The 21,240-nt window shown below is 40.7% G+C and overlaps 1 protein-coding gene across 11 annotated transcripts in view; it reads right to left on the reverse strand.

The window, feature by feature from the left end:
• Positions 1-21,240, reverse strand: part of LOC120057138 (THO complex subunit 2-like) — a 78,159-nt gene that overhangs the window by 54,140 nt on the left and 2,779 nt on the right. For 10 of the 11 annotated variants that reach the window (XR_005477882.1, XR_005477881.1, XM_039005587.1 and 7 more), the window contains exons 4-14: positions 8,537-8,588; positions 8,335-8,405; positions 5,917-6,038; positions 5,197-5,330; positions 4,694-4,854; positions 4,178-4,270; positions 2,222-2,377; positions 958-1,130; positions 465-660; positions 292-333; positions 8-138 (exon numbers count right to left, since the gene is read on the reverse strand). Coding sequence is in view for 9 of the 11 variants with exons in the window: in XM_039005587.1 (XP_038861515.1) it covers positions 8-138; positions 292-333; positions 465-660; positions 958-1,130; positions 2,222-2,377; positions 4,178-4,270; positions 4,694-4,854; positions 5,197-5,330; positions 5,917-6,038; positions 8,335-8,405; positions 8,537-8,588 (1,331 nt within the window). In the remaining 2 variants the exon portion in view is untranslated. The remainder of the gene's footprint in view (positions 1-7; positions 139-291; positions 334-464; positions 661-957; positions 1,131-2,221; positions 2,378-4,177; positions 4,271-4,693; positions 4,855-5,196; positions 5,331-5,916; positions 6,039-8,334; positions 8,406-8,536; positions 8,589-21,240) is intronic. The other variant, XM_039005588.1, reaches the window with a different exon arrangement.

Here is a 21,240-nt window from a genome sequence, read left to right on the forward strand (position 1 = left end):
GTCTCACCTGTGCTGGTAAGGGAACAGTTTGAAGAGGCCCCAGAGTTCTTCTGACATGCAGGCGTTACACTCCATTAGAGAGAGCGAGGGCAGCAGCACCTGGTCTGCAATGCTCAGGAAACAACTCAGCAATGTGTCCTAGGAGGGAACAGCAGCACATCAACTACCAGAGCACAAACCACAGTGTGTGTATGCTCATATTCTATTTATTCTCTGTGCATACCTCTTACTGATTAGCACAACAAGGCTGTTCCAAGTCACTTCTTGGTCTCATTTACTTTGATAACTCACCATTTTGTCCTTGATGTGGTCATTTCTAGCCTCATTTTGGTACTGTAGGAACAAAAGAGGACAATTAATGAGATGAAGCCAGAGTATGAGAGGTTATGCCAAATAATGTTCCTTTGGGGATCAATTAAAGCATTACTTATCATCAAATGACAAACTGATGGTGGGGCCTGTACCTCTTTCATGAAGCCCTTGCCCAGTCGTACTATCTTGGCAAAGAGGATGGGGTCGTGGGAGAGGTGAGGCCCCAGGTAGCAGAGCATGCTGAACACGTCCCTGCGTAAGTCCTCAAAGCTCTCGGCAGGCCTGGGGGCCCGCTTGTTCCTCAGGGGCCTCATCACACAGCCCTTGGCCCCTTTGGGGACCCCGGCTCTGCAAGGGAAACACAGGTGAGACAGGGCATACTAAACACATCAACATAGAACCTCCATTGCTCTAGTGTGAACAGGAAGTGGTTCTGTTTGTGGTTGTCATTATGTCGGTGTGTTTTCCGTGTGTCCCCCTACAACTGAATGAAAGGCTGGCATCAGAGGAGGTTATAGTCTGGCTGGCTGTGTATGTACACTCTGGCATGTCGTGTTGCAGTGTATTTAGGTGCATGTGTGTGCATCTCTTTGTTCCACCAGTGTGTGAAGAGCACTAAGTGAATCTGTGGGAGCGGGCAGGCACCTGCGGTACAGCGGCTCCACAGTCAGGTGCAGCAGCTGGCACAGTGCCAGGGCGATGGCCTTGTGAGAGGTGGCGTAGAAGGCAGGCATCTGGTCCATAATGCTCTGGGCATGGTGCCAGTCTCCGATCCTCAGCAGCGCTTCCAGCAGGCCCAGCTTCTGGTTATCAGGAGGCTGAGCGGAGAGGGGGAGATACTGAGTGTGAATGTGTGTGTGTTTGAGTGAAGCTCAGGGCAATTGGAGCAACAGAAGCAGTAGTTAGAGAGCAGCTCTTCCTAAGTCCTTAGTTTATGACTGTCAGTAATAAACTAGCTGAGGGATCTCACACAGTACAAAGCAGGCCCATTAAAAGAGGTTACGGAGGATTTGCAAACACAAAGCCAAGTCAGTAAATCCCGAGACGTCATTTACTCCAGCAGCAATGGATGGGAACAAGGAAGTGTAGAAATCCCTCATCCTATCTGACGCTGCACTTCATTTGTGTGTGACCGACACAACCAACTGTGACACAGCATAGTAACAAGGCAGTGCTGTCAGGGAGAGGCTGTGACCGTGGGATGAGAGAGCTAGCTAGAGGACGAGTGGATATTCTGCTCCGTCAATGTCACACTGTCTTCTTTTTGCGACCAGGCTATTCTCAAAACGTGCCCTCATCTCACACTGTGGGGTTAATTTTGAAATGTTTTTTTAAGCCACAGAAAAACTATTGTTGAAACAGATATTCACGCAATTTAGCATTAGCATGACGTGGGCACCCAGTTGACTGAGATGCAATCTGACAATCCGGAGCTTGGGCTGGAGGCTGGAGTTATTTTAGAAACATGGCCCACAAAAGCCTTCAGTGTTGCTATTCGTTAGAGTTAGCGCGCGGGATGGTGATAGGGGGTGGAAAAGGGGGCCGTGTGGAGTCTGCACGTTTAACACGTCTGCGGCTGTGGCCTGACCGCTGCAGCGCTACCTAACAGACCTCCTCTGGTCCATCAATCACCGCCTGTGCAGTCTATCTGTGGTCCTCAGCAGCACGCTCTGCCTCAGACAGACACTGATTAGCACCTCGTTAACACACACACAACAATAAAGCATTTCCTTTGCCTTCAGCTACACACTGAGGCAGCCTTACAATGACTGGGATTCATCATGGAAAACAAAGGACACTTGATGGAAGTAGAAGTAGTGCTTTGGTACAGAAGCTGAACCCAAACGTGCAGACATGTTTTTCCAATGGTAGAAATATATGTTGAGTAATGGTCATGAGATTACTTTACCTTGTCGTTCTTCTCCTCCTCTTTCTCCTTCTCTCTCTCCTTGTCCTCCATCTTCTCGGAGGGCACCACCACCATGGTGAGCTTGCGGGCGATCTGCTTGGCCTCCGTGATCTCTCTCTTGTGCTCCTCTACAATGCTGGCATCCAGTGGCATGAGCTGGGAGGGCAAGGCAGAGGCACAGAGGACAGGACAGACTCAGTCATATGTCAGATCACAGCTTACAGTACAATGCGATTCCATTTTCTTATTGGATCACCTGCTGCACAATCGGGCATTCACTGAGGACAAACAATGTTAGTCTTAAACCTTATACAGTGCATTCGGAGAGTATTCAGACCTCTAGACATTCTCCACATTTTGTTAAATTACAGCCTTATTCTAAAATGGATTACATTATGTCTCATCAATCTACACACAATAAAGCAAAAACAGTTTTGAAATTTTTGCAAATGTATTAAAAATAAAAAAAACAGAAATAGCTTATTTACATAAGTATTCAGACCCTTTGATATTAGACTCGAAATTGATCTCAGGTGCATCCTGTTTCCATTGATCATCCTTGACATGTTTCTACAACTTGATTGGAGTCCACCTGTGGTAAATTCAATTGATTGGACATGATTTGGAAAGGCACACACCTGTCTATATAAGGTCCCACAGTTGACAGTGCATGTCAGAGCAAAACCCAAGCCATGAGGTTGAAGGAATTGTCCGTAGAGCTCCGAGACAGGATTGTGTCGAGGCACAGATCTGGGGAAGGGTACCAAAAAATGTCTGCAGCATTTAATGTCCCCAAAAACACAGTGGCCTTCATCATTCTTAAATGTTTATTATTCTTTTTTTCTTTACCCCCTTTATCTCCCCAATTGGTAGTTACAGTCTTGTCCCATCGCTGCAACTCCCGTACGGACTCGGGAGAGGCGAAGGCCGAGAGCCATGCGTCCTCCAAAACACGACCCTGCCAAGCCGCAATGCTTCTTGACACACTGCTCGCTTAACTCGGAAGCCAGCCGCACCAATGTGTCAGAGTACACACCGTCCAACTGGAGACCTTGTCAGAGTGCATGCTCCCGGCCCGCCACAGGAGTCGCTAGAGCGCGATGGGACAAGGACATCCCGGCCGGCAAAACCCCTCCCCTAACCCGGACGTCGCTGGGCCAATTGTGCGCCGCTTCATGGGTCCCAAGATTCAACTCTTTGGCCTGAATGCCAAGCGTCACCTCTGGGGGAAACCTGGCACCATCCCTATGGAGAAGCATGGTGGTAGTAGCATCATGCTGTGGGGATGTTTTCCAGTGCAGGGACTGAGAGACTAGTCAGGATCGAGGGAAAGATGAACGGAGCAAAGTACAGAGAGATCCTTGATGAAAACCTGCTCCAGAGCGCTCAGGACCTCAGACCGGAGTGAAGGTTTAGCTTCCAACAGGACAACAATCCAAGCACACAGCCAAGACAATGCAGGAGTGGCTTCGGGACAAGTCTCTGAATGACCTTGAGTGGCCCAGCCAGAGCCCAGACTTGAACCCGATCAAACATTTCTGGAGATGCCTGAAAATAGCTGTGCAGCGACGCTCCCCATTCAACCTGAGACTTTGAGACGATCTGCATGTAGCGTCATACCCAAGAAGACTTGAGGTTGTAATTGCTGCCAAAGGTGCTTCAACAAAGTACTGAGTAAAGGGTCTGAATACTTATGTAAATGTGATATTTCAGTTTGATAATTTTATTTTAAATTTGCACAAAAAAAAATCTAAGAACCTGTTTTTGCTTTGTCATTTAGGGGTATTGTGTATATTGTAGAATGATGAGGGGAAAAATACGATTTAATACATTTTAGAACAAGGCTGTAACGTAATAAAATGTGGAAAAAGTCAAGGGGTCAGAATACTTTCCGAATGCACTGTATATAAAATGATATTTATATGTGAGACAAAGTGTGAATTGAGAGATGCTTACGTGCACATAGAGGTCCTCCAGCTCTATGAGGTTGTGGAGGAGGAGGGCAGCAGCAATGTGGTAGAGTGACGTAGGGGTCTCTTCATTAGGCTCCTGGGGGAGAGGGACAGTCAGAGAATACTCATTATGTACTGAGGAACAGCTAACGGATGGGGGGTCTAGTACAAATCAATATAGAAATTCACTCGGCTGTCCTTTGATCCCCAACTTGGAGCTAAAGTGTGTATTTCAGTGCCGGGCAGCATTACTATTCACATCTGGTCTGACTGCACCATTTTTCCTCATTCCTGCAGGTCAAGGGAGAATAGCTGGAGAAAATTCCAAACCTGGGCAAGACTTATGTTCTCATCAATAAGACCTCGAAGTCTTTTCATTTAAATTGTTTATGGATTTCTCTGCTTCTTGTGCAGGTAGCTCCTCACAAATACCCATTTGTACAGTTTCTATGTGGCAGGTTTCAGACAGGCTGCAGAGTGCAGACAGTCAATGTCCAGTGGGGAGTCTGCTCTCTCTCACCTGGTTGAACTTGAACTTGAAGCCCAGGATGTGGCAGAGGGTGAGGGGTTCACACATGTAGGACTTGATGAGGGGCAGGAAGAACTCATCCTGGTCAGAGCGACACTCGTACACCTCCAGGATGATGTCCAGAACGCGGTTGGGGTCCAGGTTGAAGCATCCTTCAGGGTGGAGACGGGGTAAGTGTACAAATGACATCCGAATAACTTGGGTACCAAATATGGAGATGTGTTATGTAAATCCTATTTGGGAGTCTAACTGGTCAGGTACTGTTTTTAAAAGTTCTACAAATATTCACGTCCCAGGTAACATTTGAATCCTCAACTTAAACTGTAAAAAGCACTTCTGCCAAAATTCTAATCTCCATTACTTTCAGGGCTGGTCCCAGAAATGATTCATAACCGTCACAGAAAACACACTAAATCAAAGAGTGCCACAAGGGGCAGTTGTGTCTTGGCTGTAGAGAATGTGATGACAATGTAAAAAGACGAGGGGTTTCATACCTATCAGGGACTTGATGCTCTCTAGGACGACGTGGCTAGTGATGTTGCCTGAGAGGTCTTGGCCCAGCTCAGTGATCAGCTTGGCATAGCCCTCATTCTCTTCCCTTAGCAAGTTGAACTTCTGCTGCTTGTAACTAAGGGGACAGAGTTGAAAATAATATATAGGAGGCCACACACTACACAACCATGAGACAAAATTTTAGGCCCACATTTGAATGTGAATGAAATTATTATTTATTGTGTCTCTAGTGTATTACAGAGTAATATAACCCTATACGGCCTGAATTACCATGTATTGCAACAAAGTAGTGTCTGAACAACAGCCTGAGAGAATATTAAAATGTATCTACATTCTGTGCTGACATTAATTAAATGTGGCATTCATGGCAAAGCTCTCATCCTATAGTGTAAATAGTCACGTATTAAACACCACAGCCACAGGCTGTAAGGTGGATAAAACAGGGATGGAGATGCAACCTTGAGTTAACAGCCTCTCCAGCACAGTCAGCCCAGCGGAGTAACAGATGTGCCCAGACCTATCCTGGGGATAACAGCAGCTAACCCAGGTTCTGGAGGGTGACTATGTGGGTTTTAACCTTTAACACTGTTTTTAATTTGGCTACTTGGACAGACCAATTTACTACGCTGTTGACCTTTTGACACTGAACATCACCAGATTTTTGTTTTTTACATATGAAAGTAAGTCACTGCTCCACTTACAATAGCTTGGTCTTGATTTTGACGATTTTCTGGTTGAACTGATGGGCTTGCTTTATGAGTCCTAGGGACTCCAGGGTCTCTGGGTCCAGTCTCTCCTTCAGGATGGCATCTGGCACAAATAACTGAAGAGAGGGCAGGAGGAAAACAAACAAGTGTCATATAAAGACTGGTAAATATATCTTATATGGTTATGAACGATAGCAAATTTAAAGAGGCAATCAGCAGTTGAAACAAAAACAAAGCGTTCTCCCGCCCGTTTCGGTAAAAAGCTGAGGGATGGGGCTGGAGAAATATAACATACGAAATAATATACTCTTAAAATCATAAACAGCGCGACGGATGCAAGTACTGACCATACATGATATCAAAATGTGAGTAAGACCTTTAAACAGGTCAACATTCACAAGGCCGCGGGGCCAGACGGATTACCAGGACGTGTACTCACGAGCATGCGCTAATCAAATGGCAAGTGTCTTCACTGACATTTTCAACCTCTCCCTGACCGAGTCTGTAATACCTATGTTTCCAGCAGACCACTATAGTTTTTGTGCCCAAGAAAGCCAAGCTAACCTGCCTAAATGACTACCACCCTATAGCACTCATGACTATAGCCATGAAGTGCTTTGAAAGGTTGGTCATGGCTCAACACTATCATCCTAGAAAACCTAGACCCACTACAATTCGCATACCGCCCCAACAGATCCACAAATTACGCAATCTCTATTGCACTCCACACTGCCCTTTCCCACCTGGACAAAACAGAATGCTGTTTGTTGACTACAGCTCAGCATTCGTGCCCTCAAAACTCATCACTAACCTAAGGACCCTGGGACTAAACACCTCCCTCTGCAACTGGATCCTTGACATCCTGACGGGCTGCCCTCAGGTGGTAAGGGTAGGCAACAACACATCTGCCACGCTGACACTCAATGCAGGGGCCTATCAGGGCTGCATGCTTAGACCCTTCCTGTACGCCCTGTTCACTCCCTGGCCACGCACGACTCCAACACCATCAATAAGTTTGCTGACAAAACGACGGTGGTAGGTCTGATCACCGACAACGAGACAACTTATAGGGAGGAGGTCAGAGACCTGGCAGTGTGGTGCCAGGACAACAACCTCTCCCTCAACATGAGCAAGACAAATAAGCTGATTGTGGACTACAGGAAAAGGTGGGCCGAGCACGCCCCCATTCACATCAATGGAGCTGTAGTGGAGCGGATAGAGAGCTAACAAACTATCATGGTTCAAACACACAAAGAGTCATAGAGAGGGCACGACAACGCCTATTCCCCCTCAGGAGACTGAAAAGATTTGGGTCCTCAGATCCTCAAAAAGTTATACAGCTGCACCATCCTGACTGGTTGCAACAACGCTTGGTATGACAACTGCTCGGCATCCTTCCACAAGTTGCTACCGAGGGTACTGCGTACGGCTCAGTACATCACCGGGGCCACGCTTCCTGGGGCCAAGCTTTCTGCCATCCAGGACCTCATTACCAGGCGGTGTCAGAGGCCCTAATAATTTTCAAAGACTCCAGTCATAGACTGTTCTCTCTGCTACCGCACGGCAAGCGGTACCGGAGCACCAAGTCTAGGTCCAAAAGGCTCCTTAACAGCTTCTACCCCTAAGCCATAAGACTTCTGAACAGTTGATCAGATGGTTACCTGGACTATTTGCAAATTGACCCATTTTTTTCGCTGCTGATACTCTGTTTTTTATGTATGCATAGTCACTTCACCTCTACCTACATGTACATATTACCTCAACTAACTTGTACCCCTGCACATTGACTCGTTGCCGGTACCCCCTGTATATAGCCTCGTTATTGTTATTTTAGTGTGTTACTTTTAAAAAATTACTTTAGTTTATTTAAATATGTTATTTTTTTTAGCAAACATTTTCTTTAAAAAAAACTGCATTGTTGGTTAAGGGCTTGTAAATAATTCAATTTGCTTTGAATTTGAAATTATAGTTTGAAACATGTTTTGAGACTATATAATGTTTGTTTACATTTACTTTGTTTACAAACATTGGAGTAAAACAAGCGTATATATTTTGGATTCTGATGGGATACGACAGTTGAACAAAGTTAATGAGGCATATATATAAGAATCAATGTCTACATACAGTATCATTCATAAGTTTTTTTTTTTTTTTTTGCAACTGCTGATTGCACCTTTAACATTTGTGAAGAAAATCAAACATTACTATAATATTCTAAATTCAGAACCAATTTAAAAAACGTTTGTTCTTATTTAAGCTTGAAACAAATACTGTGTTTTGGCCTTACAATGGGAAATACAACAGACAAAGGTTGAGTTTTGTTTGAACAATACTACCACCTAGTGAAAGTTTGACATAATTTCATGATAACGGATTTTTGCTCCTTGCAGTAAAAACTTTAAATATACCTACCAGACATGCTCCCACTAGCTGGGTGTAATGGTTGCGTTTGTTTTTTTCCTCCAAAGAACTGGTCTCTATGTCTGTCAAAAATGAATTATTAAAACATAATACCATGATAACATTACAGTAATTGGCCAACTCATTTTTTTTACATTTAGGCATACAATTTCAAATGACTGTCACAATATGCCCAAACTGAAGTTATACCCACCTAGTATACTGAAAACATCTGCTAAAATGGATGGCATGTCATCGCGCAGTTCCTGGAAATAAACAAGAAATCAGAAGCATTCAAGACATACATTATTAAAAAAGGTAAATTCTCAATTACTTTTGTTTGCTGATAGAGAAGTTCCAGAAGTGTCATTTAGCTTTCTTTACAAGCAAAGCACAAGGTTCAGTCAGATTAATGAATTGGCTGGTCAGCAAAAGGGAACACTGTTTTCTTCTAGCACAGGTGCAAGTGTACCTTGTCTGCAGTAGTGGAAAAAGTGGCTAAATGTCATACTTGAGTAAAAGATACCTTAATAGAAAATGCCTCAAGTGAAAGTCACCCAGTAAAATACTACTCGAGTAGAAGTAAAGTATTTGCTTTTAAATATACTTAAGTATCAAAAGTAATTGTAATTGATAAAATATACTTAGATATCAAAAGTAAAATTAAAAGTATACATCTTTTAAAATTCCTTATATTAGACAGGATCAGACGGAACCATTTAATAAATGTTTTATTTATTTACGGATAGCCAGGGGCACACTCCAACACTCCGACATCATTTACAAATGAACCATGTGTTTAGTGAGTTAGCCAGATCAGAGGCAGTAGAGATGACATGGGATGTTCTCTTGATTCAGTGCATTCGGAAAGTATTCAGACCCCTTGACTTTTTCCACATTTTGTTACATTACAGCTTTATTCTAAAATCTATTAAATTAATTGTTTTCCTCATTGATCCACACACAACGACAAAGTGAAACAGGTTTTTAGGAAACTTTGCACATTTATTTAAAAAGAAAATAACGGAAATACCTTATTTACATAAGAATTCTAACCCTTTGCTATGAGACTCGAAATTGAGTTCAGGTGCATCCCGTTTCCATTGATCATCCTTGAGATGTTCCTACAACTTGATTGGAGTCCACCTGTGGTAAATTCAATTGATTGGACATGATTTGGAAAGGTTCACACCTGGCTATATAAGGTCCCACAGTTGACAGTGCATGTCAGAGAAAAAAACAAAAAACAAAATTCTCTGGTCTGATGAAACCAAGATTGAACTCTTCGGCCTGAATGCCTAGCGTCACCTCTGGAGGAAACCTGGCACCATCCCTACGGTGAAGCATGGTGTGAAGCATCATGCTGTGGGGGTGTTTTTCAGCGGCAGGGACTGGGAGACTAGTCAGGATCGAGGCAAAGATGAACGGAGCAAAGTACAGAGAGATCCTTGATGAAAACCTGCTCCATAGGGCTCAGGACCTGGGGCTTCGGTCCACCTTCCAACAGGACATCAACCTTGAACACACAGCCAAGACAACGCAGGAGTGGCTTTGGGACAAGTCTCTGAATGTCCTTGAGTGGCCCAGCCAGAGCCCAGACTTGAACCCGATCAAACATCTATGGAGAGACCTGAAAATAGCTGTACAGCGACGCTCCCCATCCAACCTGGCAGAGCTTGATAGGATCTGCAGAGAAGAATGGGAGAAACTCCCCAAATACAGGTGTGCCAAGGTTGTAGCGTCATACCCAAGAAGACTCGAGGCTGTAATTGCTGCCAAAGGTGCTTCAACAAAGTACTGAGTAAAGGGTTCAGTTTATTTGTAATAAATTAGCAAAAATATCTAAAAACCTGTTTTTGCTTTGTCATTATGGGGTATTGTTTAACTTCACTAGGGTAGGGGGCAGCATTTGGAATTTTGGATGAAAAGCGTGCCCAAATTAAACTGCCTGCTACTCAGGCCCAGATGCTAGGATATGCATATAATTAGTAGATTTGGATAGAAAACACTCTAAAGTTTCCAAAACTGTTAAAATAATGTCTGAGTATAACAGAACTGATATGGCAGGCGAAAACCAGAGGAAAATCCAACCAGGAAGTACTATTATTTTGAAAGACTGTTTTTCCATTGAAAGCCTATCCACCATACAAAGACTTGTAGAGGAAGCTCTATGGCATGTGGCCAGTCTTCAGGCATTGTTTTACTCTGAAAAATGAGGGAGATACAGCACTTTCAATGAGAAGCCAGTGGAAATTTCCACACATCAGCCATGCGCCTGATCGGGAACGCGCCTTTCTTGTTTCTCCTTTCCTATTGACGAAGCTTTTGTCTGGTTGAAATATTATTGATTATTTATGACAAAAACAACCGGAGGATTGATTTTAAACATCGTTTGGCATGTTTCTACCAACTTTTATTGTACTTTTCGTTTTTACTGGACAGTTTTTGGTCATAAAGAGGGACATTATCGAACAAAACAAACATTTATTGTCTAACATGGAGACCTGGGAGTGCCACCAGATGACGATCAAAGGTAAGTGATTTTAATGCTATTTCTGACTTGTGAGCCCTCTCCTTGGCTGGAAAATGGCTGTATGGGTTTCTGTAGCTAGGTGTTGACCTAACATAATCGCAAAGTGTGCTTTCGCCGTAAAGCCTTTTTGAAATCTGACACAGCGGTTGCATTAAGGAGAAGTTTATCTTTATTCGTATGTTTAACACTTGTAGCTTTTATCAATGTTTATGATGAGTATTTCTGTTATTTGATGTGGCTCTCTGCACTTTCACAGGATGTTTGTTTGAGACAATGCATTTCTGAACATAACGCGCCAATGTAAACTGAGATTTTTGGATATAAATATGAACTTTATCGAACAAAACATACATGTATTGTGTAACATGAAGTTCTGAGTGCCATCTGATGAAGATCATCAAAGGTTAGTGATTAATTTAATCACTATTTCTGACTTGTGAGCCCTCTCCTTGGCTGGAAAATGGCTGTATGGTTTTCTGTGACTAGGTGCTGACCTAACATAATCGCATGGTGTGCTTTCGCCGTAAAGCCTTTTTGAAATCAGACACTGGCTGGATTAACGAGAAGTTTATCTTTAAAATGGTGTATAATACTTTTAATTTTAATTATGAGATTTCTGTTGTTTTGGCGCCCTGCAATTTCACTGGCTGTTGGTTAGGTTGGGACGCTATCGTCCCACTTGTACCAGAGAGGTTAACAATTTAATACATTTTAGAATAAGGCTATTCTAAACATGTAAGTTCGCATAGAGGCAAATAATGAAACAATTCTACCCATGTTGTGGATTGTAATAATAGAAAAGATAAATATTTTTTTTTTGTATCTTCAAATATAACAACTAATTGGAACACAAAAGCACTAATTCAACAACATTGTGGAGATAAAAACAGAGCAGACAGAAGGCACAGTATGTGGATATGTGTGGATGTATTGAGATGGGTGGTGTATGTTTTTTGGTGTTTGAGAAAGTGTGGCGTTAAGTGAGTGAGAAAGGAAATGGTTGCATATCCCAGAACCAATGTATGTCTGTGAGCAAGGGTTGTGAGAGAGCTTTCGATTTTATGCAAGTGAGGGATATACATTTTAATGAATTATACATCTTATTTATTTATTGTCCTATCATGGAGAACTACATTTAAAAAATAAATAATACATCTAATTTATTTATGGTCCTATATTGATGGAACGGACCACATCCCTATACACCCACCTGAACGACCAAGATACTAAGGAGAAGTCCTTATCTGTTTTATGGGCCTGCTGTAAGCGGCCTGTATGCAGCCAAAATGTGGTCAGAGACCTTCTAGAGCAACACCGCCCGCTCAAGATTCTGAGCCTGCCTGGCAGGGTTGGTCCTACAAAGACAGAGCCCCCTGATGGGAGAGCATAAGGAAATTCTCAAAGCTGCTAATAAGAACCTTGATGACCTTGTACCTAGCCGGTGGGGATTCCGGGTGCCCCCACCCAGGCAGTGGCAGTGCTGGCAACACTAGCTGCAGTAACCAATGGGCAGGGGGTCACTCGGACATTCAGAGAGGGAGCATATTATTGTGGCCCTGGTGGCACAAAATCAAAGGTCTGACTGCACAGAGATGCTTGGGAATATGGTAACAACGGGGGACCATTTGTGGGTGTTTCAGGGCAACGGGATATATCTGACAATGACAATGGTTAATCAAATCTCCCCCTTTTTTGCCTACTTTTTGCTCAGTTTTGCCTGCCTTCTCAAACAGCTGCAACTGTATATGCATTCGTAAATCAAGACCTTTCTTGAGTTGGGCTCTGGGATGGTGCAACTGTTGAGAATCTGAGACTACGGTTGGTTGTGTGTGTGGGTGGTGTGTGTGTGCCACAACTGTTGCGAGGGAGTAAAAGATGTTAGGAACAATATAGGATGAATCACAATAATTGCTTGCCATAATGTAATTTTGGTAATGGTGAGACTGGTGAGAGGTAAAAATCCTTTGCATAAACCGCCTAGACTACTACAAATATTAAATGGCTAATTTAGGAAAATAACAGAATTTTTAAAATACATATATTTTTTAATGGCTCTATATATAAAATACAAATCGAGGTGAGGGCGATGGAAATGCGTTTGATCTGCTTCTGTTCTGTGGGTGGCACTGTGTGCTCGTTTCGAAGGATGGGTCCCAGTCTCTCCGGGGCGGTCTGCCGGGCATTGGGATGACAACCCAACTCGGGATGATGGGTGGTTTTAGTGGGTGGAATAATGGGGACCAATTGGAGATTTACTTAGTAGCAACGCAAATATCATGGTACAGCTATATAGACACTCAATCATCATGTTACTTTTTAATGGTACGTTTACAAACATATATCATGACAAATAGAATTGAAACTTGGGTCTCATTATGGTAATTGGTGAAATAAGTATAGCCAGTTATAATTGTAATGGCTTAGCAGATAATAAGAAAAGACGATCAGTATTTACCTGGCTAAAAGAGAAGTATACAGGAAACTCATTCAACAATTTTAGATAAAGTTTTGTGGAAAAAGTACTGGGGGGGGCAAAATATATTTCTCCCATGGGTAAAGAAATTCAAAAGGGGTGATGATATTAATTAACAGTAATTTTGATCCAAATGTGCAAATTGTCCAAGCAGATCCTCAAGGTAGATGGATGATTTTAAATATGTTATTAGAACATAAACAGATATGGCTTATTAACCTATACGGTCAAATAATGATCCAAGCTTCTTTGAAAATATATAATAATTTATCAACTACACAAGCAACACTAAATCAAATAAAAAATGTATTTGTCACATGCGCTGAATACAATAGGTGTAGACCTTACAGTGAAATACTTACTTACGAGACCCTAACCAACAATGCAGTTTAAAAAAAATAGGGATAAGAATAAGAGATAAGTAACTAAAAAGTAGCAGTAAAATAACAAGAGACACTATATACAGGGGGGTACCGATACAGAGTCAATGTGCAGGGGCACCGATTCGTTGAGGTAGTATATACACTAGACTTTATTATTATGGTGGGAGATTTTAATAAGGATGTAAATATCTACATGGACCGTAAAGGAAATCACACTACAAACTATCCCCCTCACGCACTTAAGGAATTCATGAATGTCATGGATATATTGGAATTAGTGGATATACAGAGGCTTAAATACCCTGACCTAGTGAGATATACATGGCAGAGGCTTAATCAAACTAGTCGTCTTGATTACTTTTCTTATGTCATTCTCTCTGGCACCAAAAGTGTTGATAGGGGACAGAATGCGGTCAGACCATCACATTGGCATATATATTACTCTTACATAATTTCCACGTGGGTGAGGATATTGGAAATGTAATCAAAGCCTACTGGATATAAACATGTTTTTTACTAGGACAGAATCATTTATAACTGACTTTTTCCCACAACATAGGTACAGCCCTTATTGTATGGGACACTTTTACAAGTGCCTTTAGGGGCCATGAAATTCAGTACTCATTTATTAAACAAAAGCAATTTAGGTCAAGAGAGTCCATATTAACAAAGGAAATTGAAGGACTAACAGCAGATAGAAAGCAATAAAAACTGTACCATAGAGGCTGAGAATAAGTTAGAGGAAAAACAAAAAGAAATAGAGGAACTTATTCAAGAAAGATCCAGTGTAATATATTATAAAAAATAAAGCGAACTGGATGGAATATGGGGAAAAATGTACCAAATTCCTTTTCCATCTTCAACATAGAAATGCTACCCCCAAAAATATTGAAACTTGTTACAAATGATGAAGTCACTCATGATTCACCAAACAATATTTTGAAAGAGGAAGTAAAGTACTTTAAGAATGTTTTCATTTCAGTCTCCTCCATCTCCACTAACCGAAGCTAATTGTATGGATTTCCCCCCCCCCCCCCCCCTATTAATGATGTAAAATTAACATATGTACAGAAAGACTCATGTGAATGCCAAATTACAGAGGAGGAACTTCTTGACGCAATTAAAGCCTTTAAGTCCGGGAAAACTCCAGGGCTGGATGGCATACCAGTTAAGGTAGTATATCAAACCTTTTTTGATATACTCAGAGGACCATTATTAGCATGTTTTAACCACTCCTATACAAACGGTAGATTATAGAGTCTGATTTCATTATTACTGAAACAGGATCCAAATGGTATATATAAAGATGCAGTCCACTTAAAAAAAATGGAGGCCTCTTACAATTCAGTGTTGTGATGCAAAAATTCTAGCTAAATGCTTGGCGCATAAAATTAAAAAAGGTTTTATCAGATATTATTCATCCTAATCAGACATCTTTTTTACATGGACGATACATTGGAGATAATACAAGACAAGTACTGGAAACAATAGAATACTATGAAATATCGGGGAAACCAGGCCTGGTTTTTATAGCGGATTTTGAAAAGGCTTTAGATAAAGTACAACTGGAGTTTATATATACATTTTGGAAAATAGCTTTTAAAGTTTTGGATTTTTACGAATGATCTATGAAAGACAGGGTCCTGAAAAATATAGATAGACAGACAGACAACAACAAATATATATGGGAAGCAGGCAAATGCCTTTCACTGAGTTGTGCAAAGACAGACTGACAAGGGTGAGACAATTCATTTTAATTTATCTTAATCTATAGTAACCCTAGGTGTAAAATAGTAAATAATGAATACATCTCAGATAGTTTTAAACTGTCAAGAGGAGTATAAAAAGCTTGTCCACTATCGGCATATCTCATTGTTATTGCCATCGAAATGTTAGCTAAAATTAGATCCAATAATAATATTAGGGGTTAGAAATCCATGGCTTAAAAACAAAGGTGTCATTGTACACTGATTCATGTTTCCTTTTAAAACCACAATTAGAATCACTCCACAGCCTCAGAGGATCTAGATACTTTCTCTAACCTCTCTGGATTAAAACCAAATTATGATAAGTATTACATCACACAAAAAAAATGCAACTTTTACAATACCGTGTAGTTTACCAATAAAATGGTCTGACGGGGATGTGGACATACTCGGTATACATATCCCGAAAGAAACACATTTTTATAGAAAGTTAGCAAAAATAGAACTTGCTACCATGGAAAGGAAAATACCTGTCTATTTGTGGAAAAATCTCTCTGATTAACTCTTTAGTCATATCACAGTTGACCTATTTGCTTATGGTTTTGTCTACACCTAGTGACCTGCTTTTTAAATTATATGATCAAACAATCTTCAATTTTATTTGGAACGGCAAGCCAGACAAAATTAAAAGGGCCTATTTATATAACGAATATGGAGGGCAGAAATGATTAAATATTAAAGCATTAGACCTCTCACTAAAGGCATCAGTCATACAAAAGTTATACTTAAATCCAAACTGGTTCTCTAGTAAATTGGTACGAATGTCTCATCCTATGTTCAAGAATGGCCCTTTTCCCTTTATTCAGATTACAACTGCTCACTTTCGTTTATTTGAAACGAAATAATCTCCAAAATATCGTTATTTTTTAAACAAGCATTAGAAAGTTGGATGCAATTTCAGTTTAATCCACCTGAAAAGACAGAACAAATTATACAACAAATATTTTGGTTAAACTCCAATAAACTAATTGATTAAAAAAAAATAAAAAAGGTAAAATATATCATAAATAGGACTGGTGGAGTTCACACATGCAGCTAAGAGACATATGGAAATGTCTGCTCTACCCAAAATTACAACCAACTAATTCCAGCATTACCACAAAAATGGAAGAGAAAAGTGGAAGGGGGAAAAAGGAAGGAACTTGTCTGTTGGCCCTGCATTATAGTCCAAAAATGGTTAAAGAAAATTGTGATAAACAAAAATATATACCAGTTTCATTTAAGGACCAAAGAATTGACAGCTGTGCCATATAAATTGCAAAATATTTGGTAAGAGATTTTCGATGTACTGATTCCATGGCACATGGTTTATGAATTGACACGCAAAACGACGCAAGATTCAAAACTTTGAATTTTTCAATTTTAATTATACAAAAATCTTGCAACATATAGAATGTTTATATATATACCTTCCCTTTATATATATACCTTCCCAGCTCTGCAGATTTTGCTGCAAGGAGGCAGAGTCATTAGATAATTTATTTTGGTATTGTCCATATGTAGCTCGTTTTTGGTCACAGGTCCAAGAATGGCTGAAGAATTGCAACATTTACCTAGAACTAACGTTGCAGATAGCAATGCTGGGCTATTTGAAAAGTCAGTCAATCAATAACATAATTACTATTTTAGCAAACATGTTTCTTTAATTTACAATCTGTAGAAGCTATGAGAAAAGAAAGGTTCAGTACTTTTGTGAAGCATCACAGCACAGTTGAAAAATATATGGCAAATAGAAATCCAAAATGGATGGTGTTCAGAGATAGATGGGAGGGGTTGAACGGAGCTGAAGGGGGTGACTAATAACAACAAGATAACAAAGGTTCAGACATTTTGTGAAATAGCATAGTTACAAATAGATATCAAACTGGATTGACATCAGAAATAGAGGAAGGCCAGGACTAAAAACAAAAAATATAACTATTGTTTATTAGTTTACTCCAATTGGGGGAGGGGTTGTAGGGTTTGCGGGGAATAATAAAGGTATATTTAAAAAAAAGATGCATGCATGCATGTACAGTTGAAGTCAGAAGTTTACATACACCTTAGCCAAATACATTAACTCAGTTTTTCATAATTCCTGACATTTAATCCTAGTAAATATTGCCTGTCTTAGGTCTGTTAGGATCACCCCTTTATTTTAAGAATGTGAAATGTCAGAATAATAGTAGAGAGAATTATTTCTTTCAGCTTCTATTTCTTTCAGCTTCTATTTCTTTCATCACATTCCCAGTGGGTCAGAAGTTTACATACACTCAATTAGTATTTGGTAGCATTGCCTTTAAATTGTTTTACTTGGGTCAAACGTTTCGGGTAGCCTTCCACAAGCTTCCCACAATACGTTGGGTGAATTTTGGCCCATTCCTTCTGACAGAGCTGGTGTAACTGAGTCAGGTTTGTAGGCCTCCTTGCTCGCACACACTTTTTCAGTTCTGCCCACAAATGTTCTATGGGATTGAGGTCAGGGCTTTGTGATGGCCACTCCAATACCTTGACTTTGTTGTCTTTAAGCCATTTTGCCACAACTTTGGAAGTATGCTTGGGGTCATTGTCCATTTGGAAGACCCATTTGCGACCACGCTTTAACTTCCTGACTGATGTCTTGAGATGCTGCTTCAATATATCCACATCATTTTCCATCCTCACGATGCCATCTATTTTGTGAAGTGCACCAGTCCCTCCCGCAGCAAAGCACCCCCACAACATGATGCTGCCACCCCTGTGATTCACGGTTGGGATGGTGTTCTTCGGCTTGCAAGCCTCCCCCCTTTTCCTCCAAACATAACGATGGTCATTATGGCCAAACAGTTCTATTTTTGTTTCATCAGATCAGAGGACATTTCTCCAAAAAGTACGATATTTGTCCCCATGTGCAGTTGCAAACCGTAGTCTGGCTATTTTATGGCCGTTTTGGAGCAGTGGCTTCTTCCTTGCTGAGCGGCCTTTCAGGTTATGTCGATATAGGACTCGTTTTACTGTGGATATAGATACTTTTGTACCCGTTTCCTACAGCATCTTCACAAGGTCCTTTGCTGTTGTTCTGGGATTGACTTGCACTTTTCGCACCAAAGTATGTTCATCTCTAGGAGACAGAACGAGTCTCCTTTTTGAACGGTATGACGGCTGCGTGGTCCCATGGTGTTTATACTTGCATACTATTGTTTGTACAGGCGTTTGGAAATTGCTCCCAAGGATGAACCAGACTTGTTGAGGTCTACGATTTTTTTTCTGAGGTCTTGGCTGATTGATTTTGATTTTCCCATGATGTCAAGCAAAGAGCCAATGAGTTTGAAGGTAGGCCTTGAAATACATCCACAGGTACACCTCCAATTGACTCAAATGTCAATTAGCCTATCAGAAGCTTCTAAAGCCATGACACCATTTTCTGGAATTTCCCAAGCTGTTTAAATGCACAGTCAACTTATTGTATGTAAACTTCTGACCCACTGGAATTGTGATACAGTGAAATAATCTGTCTGTAAACAATTGTTGGGAAAATTACTTGTGTCATGCACAAAGTAGATGTCCTAACGGATTTGGCAAAACTAGTTTAACAAAACATTTGTGGAGTGGTTGAAAAATGTGTTTTAATGACTCCAACCTAAGTGCATGTAAACTTCCGACTTCAACTGTATACACACACGCACACATATACATACATACACACACACATATGCCAAAAATATATATGGGGGATTGGAAATGATGCAGACAATTACATTGATGGAAGCAACAATCTACTAAAGCTGATCCACCCCATAACTTTTTGGGAAATATATATATTTTTTAATAATTAAAATTTAGGACAAGGCTGTAACATAACATTTTGAAAAAGTCAAGTGGTATGATTACTTTCCGAAGGCACTGTATATCTACAAAAACAAGACAGATGCTGCCTATGTTGCCTGTTTGAGTGTTTGTTTAATAGACTACTGCTTTTTATTTTACCTTTATTTAACTAGGCAAGTCAGTTAAGAACAAATTCTTATTTTCAATGACGGCCTAGGAACAGTGGGTTAACTGCCTTGTTCAGGGGCAGAACGACAGATTTTTACCTTGTCAGCTCAGGAAATCGATCTTGCAACCTTTCAGTTACTAGTCCAACGCTCTAACCACTAGGCTACCTGCCGCCCCGATTCCGTGAGCACCAAGCCTCACGCCATCACAACACGTCAGATAAATAATTTCACAAATTCTGCTGTTTTAAAATCTTTGCTATGATGTAATAAAGGCGTTACACTTTTTTTCTGTTAGAACAGCCTCTCTGGTATTATTTATAATTTATGAAGTGTTGCTTACACTGTACCAAATTGTCAGAAAAATAATAACCCTCCTTTACTTGATCTCCTTATTGTTATTATTACTATTATGGTCATAATTATAATAAGTAATGTCATTATAATTAGTAGGCTTAGTATAGAAGCCTTGTATAACCACCCTCAAGCTGTAGGCCTAAGAGCGGATCCTGTTGAGTCCTTAATACCATAACTTACTTAGGCCTTTATTTCAATAGTTATATAGGCTACTGAATCAATCATTCATTAATGTCATCACACAGCACATGAGTCATTAATGATTTGAAATGCAATCAAGCATTTTAGTTTTAAAATAACAAAGTGACCCTTGAATAAGCATAAAAAATTAATAATTCCATCCTGGAAATGGTTGCTGTAACAAAGGCTTTACAAAAAATCGTTAACAGACTCTCTGGTACACTTCTAAATGTATTTAGTGTCATTTATAATGTTCCAAAGGGTCAGAAATATTATATTGTTATCGAACACCAAATAATATGTACGCAGCGCTTGCTCCTTACCTTCTTTTTCTTGATCTCCAGTATTTTCCACGAGTCACATTTATTCCACACATCTGACTTCCCCATTACCTCCTGAGCATCCAGTAAACATTCACCTGTTTTGAGTTTGTCACTTCCTTTGAATCCATTTTGCTGTCAATGTTTTACAGTGTTCGGAATTTGTTATAACCAATTTATTGATGTGATTATGATAGGCTATAAGTCAGGCCCTATTGGTCAGGTGCATGCGATGCATACATGTTACGTATAGAGAGCAAGGGTTGAAGGAATAGTGAATGTTTTTCCCTAAACAAATGAGGGATTAGTTATATAAATGCAACATATGTTGGTCCCATGTTTCATGCTCTGAAATAAAAGCTCACAGAAATGTTCAGTACGCACAAAAAGCTTATTTCCCTCAAATGTTGTTTACGACCCTGTTAGTGACCGTTTTTTCTTTGCCAAGATAATCCATTACCTGACAGGTGTGGCATATCAAGAAGCTGATTAAACAGCATGATCATTACACAGGTGCACCTTGTGCAGGGGGCAATAAAAGGCCACTAAAATGTACAGTTTGTCACAACACAGTGCCACAGATGTCTCAAATTGAGGGACGTGCAGAAGTTTGCTCTTCACGGATGAATCCCGGTTTCAACTGTACCGGGCAGATGGCAACAGTGTGTATGGAGTTGTGTGGGCGAGTGTTTTGCTGATGTCAACGTTGTCCCATAGTGGCGGTGGGGTTATGGTATTGGCAGGCATAAGCTACAGATAACGAACACAATTGCATTTGATTGATGGCAATTTGAATGCACAGAGACACCGTGATGATATCCGGAGGCCCTTTGTTGTGCCATTTATCTGCCGCCATCACCTCATGTTTCAGCATGATAACGCACGGTCCCATTTGGCAAGGATCTGTACACAATTCCTGGAAGTTGAAAATGTCCCAGTTCTTTCATGGCCTG

This window comes from Salvelinus namaycush, chromosome 12 (assembly GCF_016432855.1).
Source record: "Salvelinus namaycush isolate Seneca chromosome 12, SaNama_1.0, whole genome shotgun sequence".
NCBI classification, from domain to species: Eukaryota; Metazoa; Chordata; class Actinopteri; order Salmoniformes; family Salmonidae; genus Salvelinus; species Salvelinus namaycush.